This window comes from Pristiophorus japonicus, chromosome 3, assembly GCF_044704955.1.
Source record: "Pristiophorus japonicus isolate sPriJap1 chromosome 3, sPriJap1.hap1, whole genome shotgun sequence".
Taxonomy (NCBI): domain Eukaryota; kingdom Metazoa; phylum Chordata; class Chondrichthyes; family Pristiophoridae; genus Pristiophorus; species Pristiophorus japonicus.
This window is the reverse complement of record NC_091979.1, coordinates 18,321,361-18,341,235: the sequence shown is the minus strand read 5'-3', so window position 1 is coordinate 18,341,235 and position 19,875 is coordinate 18,321,361. Positions and strand designations below refer to the sequence as shown.

General features: G+C 49.3%; 1 protein-coding gene across 1 annotated transcript in view; it reads left to right on the top strand.

Annotated features, from left to right (window-relative positions):
• slc23a3 (solute carrier family 23 member 3) overlaps positions 1–19,875 on the top strand; it is a 165,366-nt gene that overhangs the window by 100,241 nt on the left and 45,250 nt on the right. Inside the window, exons 6-9 of the mRNA XM_070873499.1 lie at positions 4,196–4,319; positions 8,129–8,276; positions 8,962–9,215; positions 15,604–15,709. Coding sequence (XP_070729600.1) covers positions 4,196–4,319; positions 8,129–8,276; positions 8,962–9,215; positions 15,604–15,709 — 632 coding nt within the window. The remainder of the gene's footprint in view (positions 1–4,195; positions 4,320–8,128; positions 8,277–8,961; positions 9,216–15,603; positions 15,710–19,875) is intronic.

Sequence of the window (19,875 nt, the reverse complement as noted above, 5' to 3'; positions counted from 1 at the left end):
TTTCCATTTCAAGTGTTTACCAAATTCCCCTTTTGAAAGTTACTATTGAATCTGCTCCCACCGCCCTTTCAGGCAGCGCGTCCCAGATCACAACAACTCGCTGCGTAACAAAAAAGATCTCTGGTTCTTTTACCAATTATCTTAACTCTGTGTCCGCTGGTTACAGACCCACCTGGCGATGGAAACAGTTTCTCCTTCACCAGGACCCTACTGTGTGAAGTGTCAGCCGTGGCTCAGTGGGCAGCACTCTCGCCTCTGAATCAGAAGGTTGTGAGTTCAAGTCCCACTCCAGAGACTTGAGCACAAAAATCTAGGCTAACACTCCAGCCATCATCATCATAGGCAGTCCCTCGGGATCGAGGAAGACTTGCCTCCACTCTTAGCATGAGTTCTTAGGTGGCTGAACAGTCCAATATGGGAATTACAGTCTCTGTCACAGGTGTGACAGACAGTGGTTGAGGGAAAGGGTGAGTGGGGAGTCTGGTTTGCCGTACGCTCCTTCCGCTGCCTGCGCTTGTTTTCTGCATGCTCTCGGCGACGAGACTCGAGGTGCTCAGCGCCCTCCTGGATGCACTTCCTCCACTTAGGGCGGTCTTTGAACAGGGACTCCCAGGTGTCAGTGGAGATGTCGCACTTTATCAGGGAGGCCTTGAGGGTGTCCCTGTAACATTTCCTTTGGCTCGTTTGCCGTGGACGAGTTCCGAGTAGAGCGCTTGCTTTGGGAGTCTCATGTCTGGCATGCGAACAATGTGGCCTGCCCAGCGGGACTGATCAAGTGTGGTCAGTGCTTCAATGCTGGGGATGTTGGCCTGGTCGAGGACGCTAACGTTGGTGCGTCTGTCCTCCCAAGGGATTTGTAGGATCTTGCGGAGACATCGTTGGTGGTATTTCTCCAGCGACTAACAAGGGAAATTAAGGATAGTGTTAAATCCAAGGAAGAGGCATATAAATTGGCCAGAAAAAGCAGCAAACCTGAGGACTGGGAGAATTTTGTAATACAGCAGAGGAGGACAAAGGGTTTAATTAGGACGGGGAAAATAGAGTATGTGAGGAAGCTTGCTGGTTAAAGAGGAAATTAATACAATGGTAAGGAAGGACATTAGCTTGGATAATCTGGAATCTGTATGGGTGGAGCTACGGAATACCAAAGGGCAGAAAACGTTAGTGGGAGTTGTGTACAGACCACCGAACAGTATTAATGAGGATGGGGACAGCATCAAACAAGAAATTAGGGATGCATGCAATAAAGGTACAGCAGTTATCATGGGTGACTTTAATCTACATATTGACTGGGCTAACCAAACTGGTAGCAATTTGGTGGAGGAGGATTTCCTGGAGTGTATTAGGGATGGTTTTCAAGACCAATATGTTGAGGAACCAACTAGAGGGCTGGCCATCCTAGACTGGGTGATGTGTAATGAGAAAGGACTAATTAACACTCTTGTTGTGCGAGGGCCCTTGGGGAGGAGTGACCATAATGTGGTAGAATTCTTTATTAAGATGGAGAGCGACACAGTTAATTCAGAAACTAGGGTTCTGAACTTAAGGAAAGATAACTTTGATGGTATGAGTCGTGATTGGGCTAGAATAGACTGGCGAGTGATACTTAAAGGGTTGATGGTGGATAGGCAATGGAAGACATTTAAAGATCACATGGATGAACTTCAACAATTGTACATCCCTGTCTGGAGTAAAAATAAAACGGGGAAGGTGGCACAACCGTGGCTAACAAGGGAAATTAAGGATAGTGTTAAATCCAAGGCAGAGGCATATAAATTGGTCAGAAAAAGCAGCAAACCTGAGGACTGGGAAAATTTTGTAATATAGCAGAGGAGGACAAAAGCTTTAATCAGGAGGGGAAAAATAGAGTATGAGAGGAAGCTTGCTGGGAACATAAAAACTGACTGCAAAAGCTTCTATAGATATGTGAAGAGAAAAAGATTAGTGAAAACAAACATAGGTCCCTTGCAGTCAGATTCAGGTGAATTTATAATGGGGAATCAAGAAATGGTGGACCAGTTAAACAAATACTTTGGTTCTGTTTTCACGAAGGAAAACACAAATAACCTTCCAGAAATACTAGGGGACCAAGGGTCTAGTAAGAAGGAGGAACTGAAGGATATCCTTAGAAAGCGGGATAAATCCCTGGGGCCTGATAGTCTGCATCCCAGAGTACTTAAGGAAGTGGCCATAGAAATAGTGGATGCATTGGTGATCATTTCCCAATAGTCTATCGACTCTGGATCAGTTCTTATGGACTGGAGGGTAGCTAATGTAACACCACTGTTTAAAAAAGGAGGGAGAGAGAAAACGGGTAATTATAAACCGGTTAGCCTGACATCAGTAGTGGGGAAAATATTGGAATCAATTATTAAAAATGAAATAGCAGCGCATTTGGAAAGTAGTGACAGGATTGGTCCAAGTCAGCATGAATTTATGAAAGGGAAATCATGCTTGACAAGTCTTCTGGAATTTTTTGAAGATGTAACTAGTAGAGTGGACAATGGAGAACCAGTGGATGTGGTGTATTTGGACTTTCAAAAGGCTTTTAACAAGGTCCCACACAAGAGATTGGTGTGCAAAATCAAAGCACATGGTATTGGGGATAATGTACTGACGTGGATAGAGAACTGGTTGGCAGACAGGAAGCAGAGAGTCGGGATAAACGCGTACTTTTCAGAATGGCAGGCAGTGACTCGTGGAGTGCCGCAGGGCTCAGGTGCTGGGACCCCAGCTCTTTACAATATACATTAATGATTTGGATGAAGGAATTGAGTGTAATATCTCCAAGTTTGCAGATGACACTAAACTGGGTGGCGGTGTGAGCTGTGAGAAGGACGCTAAGAGGCTGCAGGGTGACTTGGACAGGTTAGTTGAGTGGGCAAATACATGGCAGATGCAGTATAATGTAGATAAATGTGAGGTTATCCACTTTTGGGGCAAAAACACGAGACCTGGGTGTCATGGTACATCAGTCATTGAAGGTTGGCATGCAGGTACAGCAGGTGGTGAAGAAGGCAAATGGCATGTTGGCCTTCATAGCTAGTGGATGTAAGTATAGGAGCAGGGAGGTCTTACTGCAGTTGTACAGGGCCTTGGTGAGGCCTCACCTGGAATATTGTGTTCAGTTTTGGTCTCCTAATCTGAGGAAGGATGTTCTTGCTATTGAGGGAGTGCAGCGAAGGTTCACCAGACTGATTCCCGGGATGGCAGGACTGACATATGAGGAGAGACTGGATCAACTGGGTCTTTATACACTGGAGTTTAGAAGGATGAGAGGGGATCTCATAGAAACCTATAAGATTCTGACGGGACTGGACAGATTAGATACGGGAAAATGTTCCCGATGATGGGGAAGTCCAGAACCAGGGGACACAGTCTTAGGATAAGGGGTAGGCCATTTAGGACTGAGATGAGGAGATACTTCTTCACTCAGAGAGTTGTTAACGTGTGGAATTCCCTTCCGCAGAGAGTTGTTGATGCCAGTTCATTGGATATATTCAAGAGGGAGTTAGATATGGCCTTTACGGTTAAAGGGATCAAGGGGTATGGAGAGAAAGCAGGAAAGGGGTACTGAGGTGAATGATCAGCCATGATCTTATTGAATGGTGGTGCAGGCTCGAAGGGTCAAATGGCCTACTTCTGCACCTATTTTCTATGTTTCCATGTTTCTATGACTTGAAGTGTCTACTGTAGATGTTCCACGTCTCTGAGCCATACGGGAGGACGGGTATTACTAGGGCCCTGTAGACCATGAGCTTGGTGACAGTTTTGGGGGCCTGGTCTTCACTCTTCTCCTCAAGCGGCCGAAGGCTGCACTGGCACAGTGGAGGCGGTGTTGGATCTCATCGTCAATGCCTACTCTTGTTGATAGGAGGCTCCCGTACAGTACAGGGCTGAGGGAGTGCTGCATTGTCGGAGGTGCCGTCTTTCGGATGAGAGTTAAACCAAGGCCCTGTCTGCTCTCTCAGGTGGATGTAAAAAAATCCCACGGCAATATTTCGAAGAAGAGCAGGGGAGTTATCCTCAATGTCCTGAGGCCAATATTTATCCCTCAATCAACATCAGTAAAGAACACAGATGGATCTGTTCATTATCACATGGAAGGTGCTGTTTCAATGTAAGTTCTTCCTTATTCCTTTAACTAGGCTGAAGTGCTAATGATTTTCTCCTCCATTCTCGCTCCCATTTGCAGGTTGGTCCTCCTGATTATGCTCTTGTCCCAACACCTGCGATCCTGTTATATCCCTGTTTGGAGGTGGAGGAGATCCAAAGGATTTGATGTTTTGACTCATTTCCCGCTCTTCAGGATATTTTCGGTATGAATTGCAAATTGCTCTGTGCAGAATCACAGCACACCACATGCTTTAAAAGGGAAATGCATTCTAATGATCACGCATATCACCACCCCAAACTTATCGTTAGACGGGTGCAGCGTCCAAAATCCGGAATCCGGAATCCGGACCGATTGGTGGTAGGGTCGTCCGGAATCTGTAAAATGTTCCGGAATCCGAACCCACCGACCTCGGGGCCTCCTCACCGGCCCACCCGAACACCTTCTCCACGTTGGGGCCCTGCCCAAACACCTTCTCCGTGACGGAGCCCCGCCCGAACACCACCTCAGCGGTGGGGCCCCGCCCGAACACCTCCTCCATGACGGGGCCCCGCCCGAACACCACCTCAGAGGTGGAGCCCCGCCCAAACACCACCTCCACGGCAGGGCCCTGCCCGAACACCACCTCCACGGTGGGGTCCTGCCCGAACACCTCCTCCGTGTCGGGGCCCCGCCCGAACACCTCCTCCATGACGGGGCCCCGCCCGAACACCTCCTCTGCGGTGGGCCCCCGCCCAAACAACACCTCCGTGACCGGGCCCCGCCCGAACACCACCTCAGAGGTAGAGCCCCGCCCAAACACCACCTCCACGGCGGGGCCCTGCCCGAACACCACCTCCACGGTGGGGTCCTGCCCGAACACCTCCTCCATGACGGGGCCCCGCCCGAACACCTCCTCTGCGGTGGGGCCCCGCCTGAACAGCTCCTCCGCGAGCTCCCCCCACCTTCTGACATGCCGAAGTCCAGAAATACCCAAACCTGGGCTCGGGTGTTTCCGGATTCATGACGTCAGAAAGACGTTCCAAAGTCTGGAAAAACGTGGAACCTGGAACGGCCTTGGCCCAGAGGATTCCCGGATACTGGACGCAGCACCAGTATTGCCATTCTGCCCCTCGCGCCTGTTCCAGCATTGGAAAGAGATCATGGCTGATCTGTAAAAGAAAGAAAGACTTGTATTTATATAGCGCCTTTCACCGGACGTCCCAAAGCGCTTTTACAGTCAATGAAGCACTTTTGTAGTGTAGTCACTGTTGTAATGTGGGAAACGTGGCAGCCAATTTGCGCACAGCAAGCTCCCACAAACAGCAATGTGACAATGACCAGATAATCTGTTTTTGTTATGTTGATTGAGGGATAAATATTGGCCCCAGAACACCGGGGAGAACTCCCCCTGCTCTTCTTCGAAATATCGTAATGGGATCTTTTATGTCCACCCAAGAGAGCAGACGGAGCCTCGGTTTAACGTCTCATCCGAAAGACAGCACCTCCGACAATGCAGGACTCCCTCAGCACTGCACTGAGATTGTCAGCCCCAAGTTTTTAACTCATATCTGTATCTTAACGCCATCCACCTATGTCAGCTGTGGCTCAGTGGGTAGCACTCTCTCTCGCCTCTGAATCAGAAGGTTGTGAGTTCAAGTCCTCACACCAGGGGCTTGAGCGCACAAATCTAGGCTGACACTCCAGTGCCAGTACTGAGGAAGTGCTGCACTGTCGGAGGTGCCGTCTTTTGGATGAGATGTTAAACCGAGGCCCCGTCTGCTCTCTCCCTGGTGGATCTAAAAGATCCCATGGCAGAATATTTCGAAATAGAGCAGGGGAGTTATCCCTGGTGTCCTGGCCAATAATTATTCCTCAATCAACATCGTTAAACAACAAATTATCTGATCATTATCACATTGTGGAAGCTTGCTGTGCGCAAATTAGCTGCTGTGTTTGCGATATTACAACAGTGACTTCACTTCAAAACAAGTACTTCATTGGCTGTGAAGCACTTTGGGACGTCCTGATGTTGTAAAAGGCGCTATATAAATGCAAGTCTTTCTTTTCTTTACCTGCCTTGGTTACATAATCCCTTGAAACAAAAATCTATCAATCTTTGACTGAGGCTATGGGGATAGAGCAGGATAGTGGAGTTGAGGTCGAAGATCAGCCATGATCTTGTTGAATGGCGGAGCAGGATCGAGGGGCCGAATGGCCTACTCCAACTCCTATTTCTTAAAGAATCATAGAATCATAGAAATTTACAGCACGGAATGAGGCCCATTCGGCCCATCGTGTCCGCGCCGGCCGACCAAGAGCTATCCAGCCTAATCCCACTTTCCAGCTCTTGGTCCGTAGCCCTGCAGGTTACGGCATTTCAAGTGCACATCCAAGTATTTTTTAAATGTGGTGAGGGTTTCTGCCTCTACCACCCTTTCAGGCAGTGAGTTCCAGACCCTCATCACCCTCTGGGTGAAGACATTTCCCCTCAAATCCCCTCTAAATCTCCCCCAAATTACAGGCAACTCTCGATTATCCGGGTCCCTCGGGGATTGGGCTATGCCGGGTAAACGATTTCTCCGTTAGAGCGATTGACATTCTAAAGTTAAAACCCGACGCCTTCCCAGGCCGAAAGGTCTCTGAACGCACTGGCCCAATGCCATCCCGGGCTGAAATTTTAAATCCCGTGACAATGGTTTCCCGTTGGATCCGTGTGCGGATAAACGAGAGTTGCCTGTACTTTAAATCTATGCCCCCTGGTTGTTGACCCCCACTGCTAAGGGCAACAGGTCTGTCCTATCCACTCTATCCAGGTCCTTCATAATTTTATACACCTCAATCAGGTCTCCCCTCAGCCTTCTCTGTTCCAAAGAAAACAGACCCAGCATCTCCAATCTTTCCTCATAGCCCAAATTCTCCAGTCCAGGCAACATTTTTGTAAATCTCCTCTGCACCCTTTCCAGTGCAATCACATCTTTCATGTAATGTGGTGACCAGGACTGCACACAGTACTCTAGCTGTGGCCTAACCAGTATTTTATACAGTTCAAGCATAACCTCCCTGCTCTTGTATTCCATGCCTCGACTGATAAAGGCAAGTATTCCATATGCCTGCTTAACCACCTTATCTACCTGGCCTGCTATCTTCAGGGATCTGTGGACATGCACTCCAAGGTCCCTACACTTCTCAGTGATCTACCATTTAATGTGTATTCCCTTGCCTTGTTAGCCCTCCCCAAATGCATTACCTCGCTCTTATCCGGATTGAATTCCATTTGCCACTGTTCTGCCCACCTGACCAGTCCATTGATATCTTCCTGCAGTCCGCAGCTTTCTTCTTCATTATCAACCACACAGCCTATTTTAGTGTCATGTTGCAGGAGGTGTGACTTAGGTGTAGCACCCTCACCCCTGAGTCGGAAGATTGTGGGTTCAAGTCCCCCTCCAGGAATTGAGCACAAAAATCTAGGCTGACATTCCCAGTGCAGTGCTGAGGGAGCGCTGCACTGTCGGAGGTGCCGTCTTTCGGATGAGACGTTAAAGCAAGGCCTCCGTCTGCTCTCTCAGGTGGACATAAAAGATCCCATGGCACTATTTAGAAGAAGAGCAGGGGGGTTATCCTCGGTGCCCTGGCCAATATTTATCTCTCAATCAACATAACAAAAACATTGCTATTTGTGGGAGCTTTCCGTGCGCAAATTGGCTGCCGTGTTTCCCACATTACAACACTTCAAAAGTTCTTAATTGGCTGTAAAAGCGCTTTGAGACAGCCAGTGGTTGTGAAAGGCGCTATATAAATCCAAGTCTTTTTTTTCTTGTACTTTCTTTCTTCTATATTCAAGACGGAGATGAATAGATTTTTGGGGCACAAAGGAAATCAAGGGATATGAGAACAATGCAGGAAAGTGGAGTTGAGGTCGATGATCGGCCATGATCTTATTAAATGGAGGAGCAGGTTCGAGGGGCCGAATGGTCTACTCCTGCTCCTATTTCTTATGTTCCTAAGTGAGCGATGGTTCTGCTAATTTTCTAGCTCCTGCTGCCGATCGTATTCCTGTGGATTCTGTGTGGGACCCTGAGCGAAGGAGACATCTTGAATCCTTACCCGGCCGGAGGCTTCAGAGGGATTCTCGGCACCAACGCCTCGCACCTGATGCCCTGGTTCAGCATCCCACACCCAGGTAACCGATCGGCAAACCCGGGGTGGGTGTTGGGGTTACAACAACTTGCATTTATATAGTGCCTTTCACGAGCACCGGACGACGTAAGGCACTTTACAGCCAATGAAGTACTTTTTGAAGTGCAGTCACTGTTGTAATGTGGGAAACGCGGTGGCCAACTTGTGCACAGCAAGCTCCCACAAACAGCAATGTGATAATAGCCAGATAATCTGTTTTTTTCGTTATGTTGATTGAGGGATAGATATTGGCCAGGACACCGGGGAGAACTCCCCTGCTTTTCTTCGAAATAGTGCCATGGGATCTTTTACGTCCAACTGAGAGGGCAGATGGGGCCTCGGTTTAATGTCTCATCCAAAAGACGGCACCTCCGACAGTGCAGCACTCCCTCAGCACTGCACTGGGAGTGTCAGCCTCGATTTTTGTGCTCAAGTCCCTGGAGTGGGACTTGAACCCACAACCTTCTGACTCAGAGGCGAGTGTGCTACCCACTGAGCCACAGCTGACACCAATGCCTGGTCGTTGTCACGTTGCGGGTTTGTGGGAGCTTGCTGTGCGCAGACTAGCTGTTGTGTTTCCTACGTCACCGCAGTGACCATGCTGGGAATCACCGGGGTCAGGAAAGTGGCTAAAGAAAGGCAGGTTCTTTATTCCCTTTAATAGCGGTCCTCTCTGTCTTTCCATTCAGGTGAGTGGGGTGCACCCACCTTCACCGTTCGGTCGGCGTATGTTGGCGTTACCATGGCACTGGGCGCCAGCATCAGCTCGCTGGGGTGCTACGTGATGTGTGCCAAGGTAACGGGCTCCCTGCACCCCCCGAGAGATGCCTGCAACCGAGGGATTTGCTCGGAAGGCGTTGGAAGCTGCATTTCTGCGGTCTTGGGAGGCGTCTCTGGAATGTCGTCCAGCTTTCCCAATGTCGGAGCTTTGGTGCTCACGCAGGTTAGAGGGATCTTTCTATTTCTTTGTCGGGACCGTCGTTGAGAGCTCCCCTCGTCATGTCATTTCATCCCACAACCGTGCCTTCTCTGAACTGCCTCCAAAGCAAGAATATCCTTTCGTAAATATGAAAACCAACACTGCACGCAGTATTCCAGGTGTGGCCTCACCAATACTCTGAATAACTGCAGCAGGACATCCCTGCTTTTATACTCCATCCCCTTTGCAATAAAGACCAAGATTCCATTGGCCTTCCTGATCACTTGCTGTACCTGCATACTAACCTTTGTGTTTTATGCACAAGTACCCCCAGGTCCCGCTGTACTGCGGCACTTTGCAATTTTTATCCATAATAACTTGCTCTTTGATTTTTTTTCTGCCAAAGTGTATGACCTCACACTTTCCGACATTGTACTCCATCTGACAATTTTTTGCCCTTCTCACTTAGCCTGTCTATGTCCTTTTGCAAAATTTTTGTGTCCTCCTCACACATTGCTTTTCCTCCCATCTTTGTATCGTCAGCAAACTTGGCTACATTACACTCAGTCCCTTCTTCCGAGTCGTTAACATAGATTGCAAATAGTTGGGGTCCCATCACTGATCCCTGCGGCACCCCACTGGTTACTGATTGCCAACCAGAGAATGAACCATTTATCCCGACTCTCTGTTTGCTGTTATTTAGCCAATCCTCTATCCATGCTAATATATTCATCACCATCATAGGCAGTCCCTCGGAATTGAGGAAGACTTGCTTCCACTCTTAACATGAGTTCTTAGGTGGCTGAACAGTCCAATACGAGAACTACAGTCCCTGTCACAGGTGGGGCAGATAGTCGCCCCAAACCAGGTGAACTTTTATCTTGTGCAGTAACCTTTTATGCAGCACCTTGTCAAACGGAGCCGGAAAGCGGGCAGCAGCTATACTAAACGGGTCTCCCATCTGATTCACGTCTACAATACAAGCCCAAAGGATGACACTTGATAGAGGCAGAGTAACCACATGCACCTCAGTCACAAGAGAGCCAGCGCGACATTACTTCGCGTCCTTCAGCTGAGTAATGTCGCGTTGGGGACATTAACTGGCACCACACGCAGGCAGTGAAGTCAGGTGCCAAAGGTATGCGTCGACAATGTGTACCGCCTCGCTCAGGAATGTCAATTGGCAACGGCAGTCGAGACTGGACACTTTTATTGCAACCACATCAAGGGAGTGAGTGAAACTCGTGGCAGTAAATTGAAATGCCCTTGGGAAGAGCATCCGCAGTGCACTGGGCACACTTTTGGCTGCCTGAGGAAAAGAGTGTTTGAAGACCAGGCCCTCAACACTGCCGCCAAGCTCATGGTCGACAGGGCTGTAGTAATACCCGCCCTCCTGTATGGCTCAGAGACATGGACCATGTACAGTAGACACCCCAAGTCACTGGAGAAAACCACCAATGATGTCTCCGCAAGATCCTGCAAATCCCCTGGGAGGACAGACGCACAACATTAGTGTCCTCAACCAGGCCAACATCCCCAGCATCGAAGCACTGACCACACTCGATCAGCTCCGCTGGGCGGGCCACATTGTCTGCATGCCCGACACAAGACTCCCAAAGCAAGCGCTCTACTCGGAACTCCTACACGGCAAATGAGCCAAAGGTGGGCAGAGGAAACGTTACAGGGACACCCTCAAAGCCTCCCTGATAAAGTGCAACATCCCCACCGACACCTGGGAGTCCCCGGCCAAAGACGGCCCTAAGTGGAGGAAGTGCATCCGGGAGGGCGCTGAGCACCTCGAGTCTCATCACCGAGAGCGTGCAGAAATCAAGCGCAGGCAGCGGAAGGAGCGTGCGGCAAACCAGACTCCCCACCCACCCTTTCCTTCAACCACTGTCTGTCCCACCTGTGACAGGGACTGTGGTTCTCGTATTGGACTGTTCAGCTACCAAAGAACTCATATTAAGAGTGGAAGCAAGTCTTCCTCGATTCTGAAGGACTGTCTATGATGATGATTGTTATGTATGTAATAACTCGATCGACTGAATACTGTAAACTAACACAGGTACAAACTTGGCTCTGCTTTATTAGGGCCCAAAGTGATTACATTACATGATGGCTTGCCTTTTACACCTGGGCCGCACATGCGTGCGTACAGCCCAATGACCTCCGACAGTGGCGCCACCTGGTGGCCAGTAACACCAAGCATACACACATGACAACGATGAATGTACAACCTGGGATAAACGCACGTGTGCGCGCACACATTGCCGCCGTCTCCTCTCCCCCCGCAGTGTTCCGCGTAGGGGGAGCGAAGACTTCAGGGCGGGAACATCCTCTGAGCTGCCTCTCGCTTGAACCCCCCTTAACCTCACCGGGCATAAACGGAAGGGGGATGGGGCATAGAAAATAGAAACATAGAAAATAGGTGCAGGAGTTGGCCATTCGGCCCTTCGAGCCTGCACTGCCATTCAATGAGTTCATGGCTGAACATGCAACTTCAGTACCCCATTCCTGCTTTCTCACCATACCCCTTGATCCCTCTAGTAGTAAGGACTACATCTAACTCCTTTTTGAATATATTTAGTGAATTGGCCTCAACAACTTTCCGTGGTAGAGAATTCCACAGGTTCACCACTCTCTAGGTGACGAAGTTTCTCCTCATCTCAGTCCTAAATGGCTTACCCCTTATCCTTAGACTGTGACCTCTGGTTCTGGATTTCCCCAACATTGGGAGCATTCTTCCTGCATCTAACCTGTCTAAACCCGTCAGAATTTTAAACGTTTCTATGAGATCCCCTCTCATTCTTCTGAACTCCAGTGAATACAAGCCCAGTTGATCCAGTCTTTCTTGATATGTCAGTCCCGCTATCCTGGGAATCAGTCTGGTGAACCTTCGCTGCACTCCCTCAATAGCAAGAATGTCCTTCCTCAAATTAGGAGACCAAAACTGTACACAATACTCCAGGTGTGGCCTCACCAAGGCCCTGTACAACTGTAGTAACACCTCCCTGCCCCTGTACTCAAATCCTCTCGCTATGAAGGCCAACATGCCATTTGCTTTCTTAACCGCCTGCTGTACCTGCATGCCAACCTTCAATGACTGATGTACCATGACACCTAGCTTTCGTTGCACCTCCCCTTTTCCTAATCTGTCACCATTCAGATAATTGTCTGTCACTCTGTTTTTACCACCAAAGTGGATAACCTCACATTTATCCACATTATACTTCATCTGCATTTGCCCACTCACCTAACCTATCCAAGTCACTCTGCAGCCTCATAGCATCCTCCTCGCAGCTCACACTGCCACCCAACTTAGTGTCATCCGCAAATTTGGAGATAATACATTTAATCCCCTCGTCTAAATCATTAATGTACAATGTAAACAGCTGGGGCCCCAGCACAGAACCTTGCGGTACCCCACTAGTCATTGCCTGCCATTCTGAAAAGTACCCATTTACTCCTACTCTTTGCTTCCTGTCTGACAACCAGTTCTCAATCCACGTCAGCACACTACCCCCAATCCCATGTGCTTTAACTTTGCACATTAATCTCTTGTGTGGGACCTTGTCGAAAGCCTTCTGAAAGTCCAAATACACCACATCAACTGGTTCTCCCTTGTCCACTCTACTGGAAACATCCTCAAAAAATTCCTGAAGATTTGTCAAGCATGATTTCCCTTTCACAAATCCATGCTGACTTGGACCCATCATGTCACCTCTTTCCAAATGCGCTGCTATGACATCCTTAATAATTGATTCCATTCTCCGGTGGAAAGGAATCAGAAGGTAGGGGGATAAATGGAGCAGTCAGTAGGGTACAAGCTTCATCCAGTCAGTGTTGTAATGTAGGAAACACGACAGACAAATTGCACACAGCACAATAATAACTTTTATTTATATAGCACCTTTAACATAGTAAAACGTCCCAAGGCGGTTCACAACAGTGTTACAGACAAACTGATAAATTTGACACTGAGCTACAGAAGAAATTAAGGCAGATGACCAAAAGCTTGTTTAAAGAGGTAGGTTTTAACGAGCGTCTTAAAGGAGGAAAGAGAGGTAGCGAGGCGGAGAGGTTTAGGGAGGGAGTTCCAGAGCTTGGGGCCCAGGCAGCTGAAGGCACGGCCACCGATGGTTGAGCGATTATAATCAAAGATGTTCAAGAGGCCAGAATTTGAGGAGCGCAGAGATCTTGTGGCATTGTGAGGCTGAAAAAGATTACAGAGGTAGGGAGGAGCAAGGCCATGGAGTGATTTGTAAATAAGGATGAGAATTTTGAAATCGAGGCGTTGTTTAATTGGGAGCCAATGTAGGTCAGAAAACAAAGGGGTAATGGGTGAGCGGGACTTGGTGCGGGTTAGTACATGGGCTGCTGAGTTTTGGATGACTTCAAGTTCACTTAGTGTGGAATGTGGAAGGCCAGCCAGGAGTGAGTTGGATCAAGTCCCTCAAACAGCAATGTAACGAGTGACCAGCTAATCTGTTTTACATTTTTTGGCTCAGAACACTGGGGGAGAACTCGGGATCCTTTACATCTATCTGAGAGGGCAGACGGGGCCTCGGTTTGACGTCTCATCCGAAAGAGCTGGGGAGTTTATCCCCAGAGGCCTGCCCAATGTTTATCCCTCCAGCCACATCACTAAGAAGAACAGATTATCTGATCATTATCACATTGCTGTATGTGGGAACTTGCTGTGCGCAAATTAGTTGCCGTGTTTCCCACATTACAACAATGACTTCTGGGCCTAGTGGGACTTGAACCCACAACCTTCTGACTCAGAGATGAGAGAGTGCTGCCCACTGAGCCACAGCTGACACTAATGGGTCGTTCTAGAATGACACGATTGGTAGTAACATATTATGGGGTGGCGCCCTGTGACAAATGCCCTTGAGGACAATTTGCCCGAGAGAACAATTTAACATATGAGGTGCAAGAGACAGTTGAATGCTGGTGTCTGAGTGGACCTGAACGCGAATACATCATTGCTGCGACAGATCACCTTGCCCTAACTATATTTCATTCGAGCACCAGCATCTCAAATAGAAGCCTCATCCTGTGTTCAAATCCCTCCATGGCTTCACCCCTCCCTATCTCTGTAATCTCCTCCAGCCCCACAACCCCCCAGTCAGATCTCGGCGTTCCTCCAATTCTGGCCCCTTGCTCCTCTCCTATTTCCATCGCCCCACCTTTGGCGGCCATGCCTTCAGCTGCCTGGGCCCTAAGCTTTGGAATTCTCTCCCTAAACCTCTCAGCCTCTCCACCAATCCTCCCTCATTTCTGATTTAAAATTCTGATGGGTTCAGACAGGTTAGATGCAGGAAGAATGTTCCCAATGTTGGGGAAGTCCAGAACCAGGGGTCACAGTCTGAGGATAAGGGGTAAGCCATTTAGGACCGAGATGAGGAGAAACTGCTTCACCCAGAGAGTGGTGAACCTGTGGAATTCTCTACCACAGAAAGTTGTTGAGGCCAATTCACTAAATATATTCAAAAAGGAGTTAGATGAAGTCCTTACAACTAGGGGGATCAAGGGGTATGGTGAGAAAGCAGGAATGGGGTACTGAAGTTGCATGTTCAGCCATGAACTCATTGAATGGCGGTGCAGGCTAGAAGGGCCGAATGGCCTACTCCTGCACCTATTTTCTATGTCTATGTTTCTATGTTTCAGACACTCCTTAAAAACTGCCCTCATCATCGATCCTAATATCTACTTCAGTGCCTCGGTTTCAAATTTTGTCTGACATCATCATCATAGTTAGTCCCTCGAAATCGAGGAAGAGTTGCTTCCACTCTAATACGAGAACCACAGTCCCTGTCACAGGTGGGACAGACAGTGGTTGGAGGAAAGGGAGGTGGGACAGGTTTGCCGCATGCTCTTTCCGCTGCCTGCGCTTGATTTCTGCACGCTCTCGGTGACGAGACTCAAGGTGCTCAGCGCCCTCCCAGATGCACTTCCTCCACTTAGGGCGGTCCTGGGAAACACCTTGGGACATTTTACTACATTAAAGTCGCTATATAAATGCAAGTTTATAAATCTCTTCAAATCCTTGGGGAGTTTTGTAACCTGGAACCCACCACATTTGTGCCTTCGTTGACTCCTCCAATTCTACCCTCTTGAGCATCCCTAATTATAATTGCTCAACCTTGGTGGCCGTGCCTTTTGTTGCCTAGGCCCCAAACTCTGGAACTCCCTCCCTAAACCTCTCCGCCTCTCTTTCCTCCTTCAAGACGCTCCTTAAAACCCTACCTTCTTTTGGTCACCTGCGCTAATTTCTACTTACGCGGCTCGGTGTCAAATTTTTAACGCACAATGCTCCTGTGAAGCGCGTTGGGTCGTTTCGCTATGTCAAAGGCGCTATATAAATACAAGTTGTTGTTGTTGCTAAAGTTCCCTTCTTGCTCCACAGGCGGAGTCCCGACATTCGATTCAGATTGCGGCCGTGCTGTGTATTCTGCTCGGAATGTCTGGCCAGCTGACGTATTTCCTCACCACCATTCCAATCGCCATCCACGGTGAGTCCGGCTCCTGCCTTTAGTCGCTAGCTCGAGGGCAGTGGCCCGCGGGCAGTGGGTGTGGTACACTGGCGCCCCGGTGAGGCGGCGGGGCCGACCGGCTGAATCTCGGGCCCGGCTCGCGGCCCTCCAACCTGCCGGGTTCCAGCGCCCAGCAATGAGGTTGTTGCTGGGAGAGAGCGTCCCTCTGTATCCGTACGGCAAAGGGTTTCAGCAGGAATGGGGACGGAATGGGGGGGCCGGTGATGGACAACAGTTGCGAGTTGGAAGTAGATGGTTTTAGCGAAGGGCAGTGTAATGTACGCACCTGTGGACACCTGTGGGCGCGGGCCCAGGGGCAGCACGGGCCAGCCCACGCTGCGATATGTGTGCATACTAGGTCCATGCAGCAGTGTTGGTCTCCAGTCGTCCTGGTTAACTCTTGCCACTGGACCAAGCCCGTGTGGTGGCTGGTGTGCAACGGCCACCCCACGTTAAAAAAATCGACACGCAGGCAGCTTCCACCCTTCAGGATGTAGCTCTGGACCTGGAATATTAGGTCCTTCATTGAAACACCTGTGAACTCATCCTTTTTTGACGTGGAAGCAAGTCATCCTCGTTTCGAGGGACTGCCTATGAATGAATAATGAATGGGTATGCTCACAGGTTTGGGAGCCGCTGCTCAGGAATCCGTACCTCCACGACCGCAGTTTTAGGTGGCAGGCAGACAAAGGGGCTGTATTTGGCAAGGTGACCAGGGCCAGGGACCTACTGGATGGCGGAGGAGCGGGCTGGATGGCACCTGAGGAGCTGGTACGGCGTCCAGCGCTTGGCCAATGCCATCAAGTCGCTAAAAACTGCGCTGGGCCCTGACTCCGTTAGGTCTGTCAAGGGTGCTCAAGCATGTGGGGCGATCCCATCCAAACTGACCCCCTGCCGGACGGAATTCCTCATCGGCGCCAAGCCCCAAAACCTCCCTCGGGTGCCGGCGCCTCACAACTTGAGCCTCCTCCGGGAAATCCCCTCCGTGCCTTTCAGTTCTGCGCGGAGGGGATTCCTGTACGGGCTGCTCTTACACACTCTCCATGCCATGGCGCACCACCTTGCCGTCTGGAGGTGGCGGGGGTCCCCAATGGAGTGCTCGCTACACGGGAGTCCTCCCTTATTTATTGGGGACTTGGCCTGGAGGGTGTTGCATGGAGCAGTCCCGTACAATCAATTTTTATGTCAGTTCACGGACTCCCAGGCCACCTGCAACCTTACACATTCGAATGTGCGAGGTTTCAACCCCTCTTTCAATATTTGAAGGGGCTGCTCCTCAAATTCTGGTTGCACTTCAGTCCCACGCTCTTGTTCTTTGGGCACCCTGTGCGGAGGGGAGCAGGCAGGTCGGAAGGCCTCCTCGTGGGCCTGCTCCTGGGCATGGTCAAGGGGGCCATCAGCCGGTCCAGGCAGCGGGCGGCCGAGGTGGTCATTCAGCTCGACTGCCTGCCTCTCTTCCGCGGCTACATCCGAGCCAGGGTGTCCCTGGAGATAGAGCACGCGGTGTCCACCGGTACGCTCACGGCCTTCCGCGAGAGGTGGGTACCGGAGTGAATGGAGTGCATCATCACCCCCGGCAACCAAATTTTAATTGGAATTATGTTTACTGTCAAAAGTTTAATTTGTTTAATGTGTTGGTTTTAGTGACCCCTTTAAAAAGGGGGCACTTGATTTATTGTTGAGTTGGGAGTGACTTAGCCAGTACATGATGGTCACAAGACTCAATGAAACCCCAGCCAGTTGGTCTCGGGAGATCCATGACGAGGCAAGTGGTTGTGAGCCTGGTGAATGAACTGCTGTTATGTATGCAATAAAGGTTCAAACTGTGTACTGTTTAACTAAGCAAGATACAACCTCGCTTCTGCTTTATTTTGGCCCAAAGTGTCTGATTCACAAAATGGCTGGCCTTTTATACCAGAGCAGCACCATGTCCGTGCTGCTCAGTGGCCTCCAGCAATGACACCACCTGGTGGCTACAAACAGCATGTACATACATGACAACTGGTAATGTGTAGTGTGATTGTTAAACCTTTGCTAATAAAGCAACTCGTTCTTAATAGCAATGAGTTGCTACGAATTCTTAAGCAAAGAAGCCACAAAGCAAATACATTACAGGTTGGGTGCGGGTTTGAGGCTCAGCTCAGCAACAGGCAGGAAGCCTGAGGTTGCATGCCATTGGGCTGAGTTTTGAGCAAGGCATCCAGGAATGAAAATGGGATCGTGGAATGGGAATGGGATCGAGGGCTAATGCGTGGTAGAAACCAGCGGGGTGGTCTTGCCAATGTTCAGCTGCGAAATCTGCCACTTATCCGGATCTCCTGATGTCGGACAGGCAGTTGGGTGCCGTGGAGACAGTCAAGGAATCAAGGTGGAAAGGGAAAGAAGATTGAGCCGATACAGCCCAATAATATCAAGGAGCGGCACCATAGACCTGAGAAGTGGTGCTGGATCTTGGGCCATTCTGGAGGTGGCCATGGGGACAGCTAGGAATGGAAGCATGAGAAAGCAGTGTCCGAGAAGTGCACGAGGGACGGTAAGGGTTTAGAGGCAGAGGGTGCGGCTGGCCAGGTTAGAAGTCACAAAGAGTTCCAGGTGGATGAGATGGGATAACACAGTGGTGACATTGACCACGGTGGAATTAACCCAGACTAAAAGGCTGAACGGGTGTGTGTTATATCGAAGGGGGGTGTGTTATATTGTAGTAGGTGTGTGGTATATTGAAGAGGCTGTGTGGTATATTGAAGAGGCTGTGTGGTATATTGAAGAGGCTGTGTGGTATATTGAAGGGGGGGGCGGTTATATTGAAGGGGGTGCATGTTATATTGAAGAGGTGGGTGTTATATTGTAGAGGGTGTGTGTTATATTTAAGGAGATTGAGTTAGATTGAAGGGGAAGTGTGTTGTATTGATGGGGTGGGTGTTATATTGATGGGGTTGGTGTTATATTGAAGGGGATTGAGTTGTATTGAAAGGGATGTGCGTTGTATTGATCGGGTGAGTGTTATATTGAAGGGGATTGAGTTGTATTGAAGGGAATGTGTGTTGTATTGAAGGGGATGTGCGTTGTATTGATGGGGTGGGTGTTATATTGAAGGGGATTGAGTTATATGGAAGGGGATGTGTGTTATTTGAAGGGGGGGTGGGTGTTATATTGAAGGGGTAGGTGTTATATTGAAGGGGGAGTGTGTTGTATTGATGGGGTGGGTGTTATGTTGAAGGGGATTGGAACATAGAAACATAGAAAATAGGTGCAGGAGTAGGCTATTCGGCCCTTCGAGCCTGCACCACCATTCAATAAGATCATGGCTGATCATTCCTTCAGTACCCCTTTCCTGCTTTCTCTCCATACCCCTTGATCCCTTTAGCCGTAAGGGCATATCTAACTTGAATATATCCAATGAACTGGCATCAACAACTCTCTGCGGCAGGGAATTCCACAGGTTAACAACTCTCTGAGTGAAGAAGTTTCTCCTCATCTCAGTCCTAAATGACCTGCCGCTTATCCTAAGACTGTGTCCCCTGGATCTGGACTTCCCCAACATTGGGAACATTCTTCCCTCATCTAACCTGTCCAGTCCCGTCAGAATCTTATGTTTCTATGAGATCCCCTCTCATCCTTCTAAACTCCAGTGTATAAAGGCCCAGTTGATCCAGTCTCTCCTCATATGTCAGTCCCGGAATCAGTCTGGTGAACCTTCGCTGAACTCCCTCAATAGCAAGAACGTCCTTCCACAGATTAGGAGACCAAAATTGAACACAATATTCCAGGTGAGGCCTCACCAAGACCCTGTACAACTGCAGTAAGACCTCCCTGCTCCTATATTCAAATCCCCTAGCAATGAAGGCCAACATACCATTTGCCTTTTTCACCACCTCTTGTATCTGCATGCCAACTTTCAATGACTGATGAACCATGACACCCAGGTCTCGATGCACCTCCACTTTTCCTAATCTGCCGCCATTCAGATAATATTCTGCCTTCGTGTTTTTGCCCCCAAAGTGGATAACCTCACATTTATCCACATAATACTGCACCTGCCATGTATTTTCCCACTCGCCTAACCTGTCCAAGTCACCCTGCAGCCTCTTAGCGTCTTCCTCACAGCTCACACCGCCACCTAATTTAATGTCATCTGCAAACTTGGA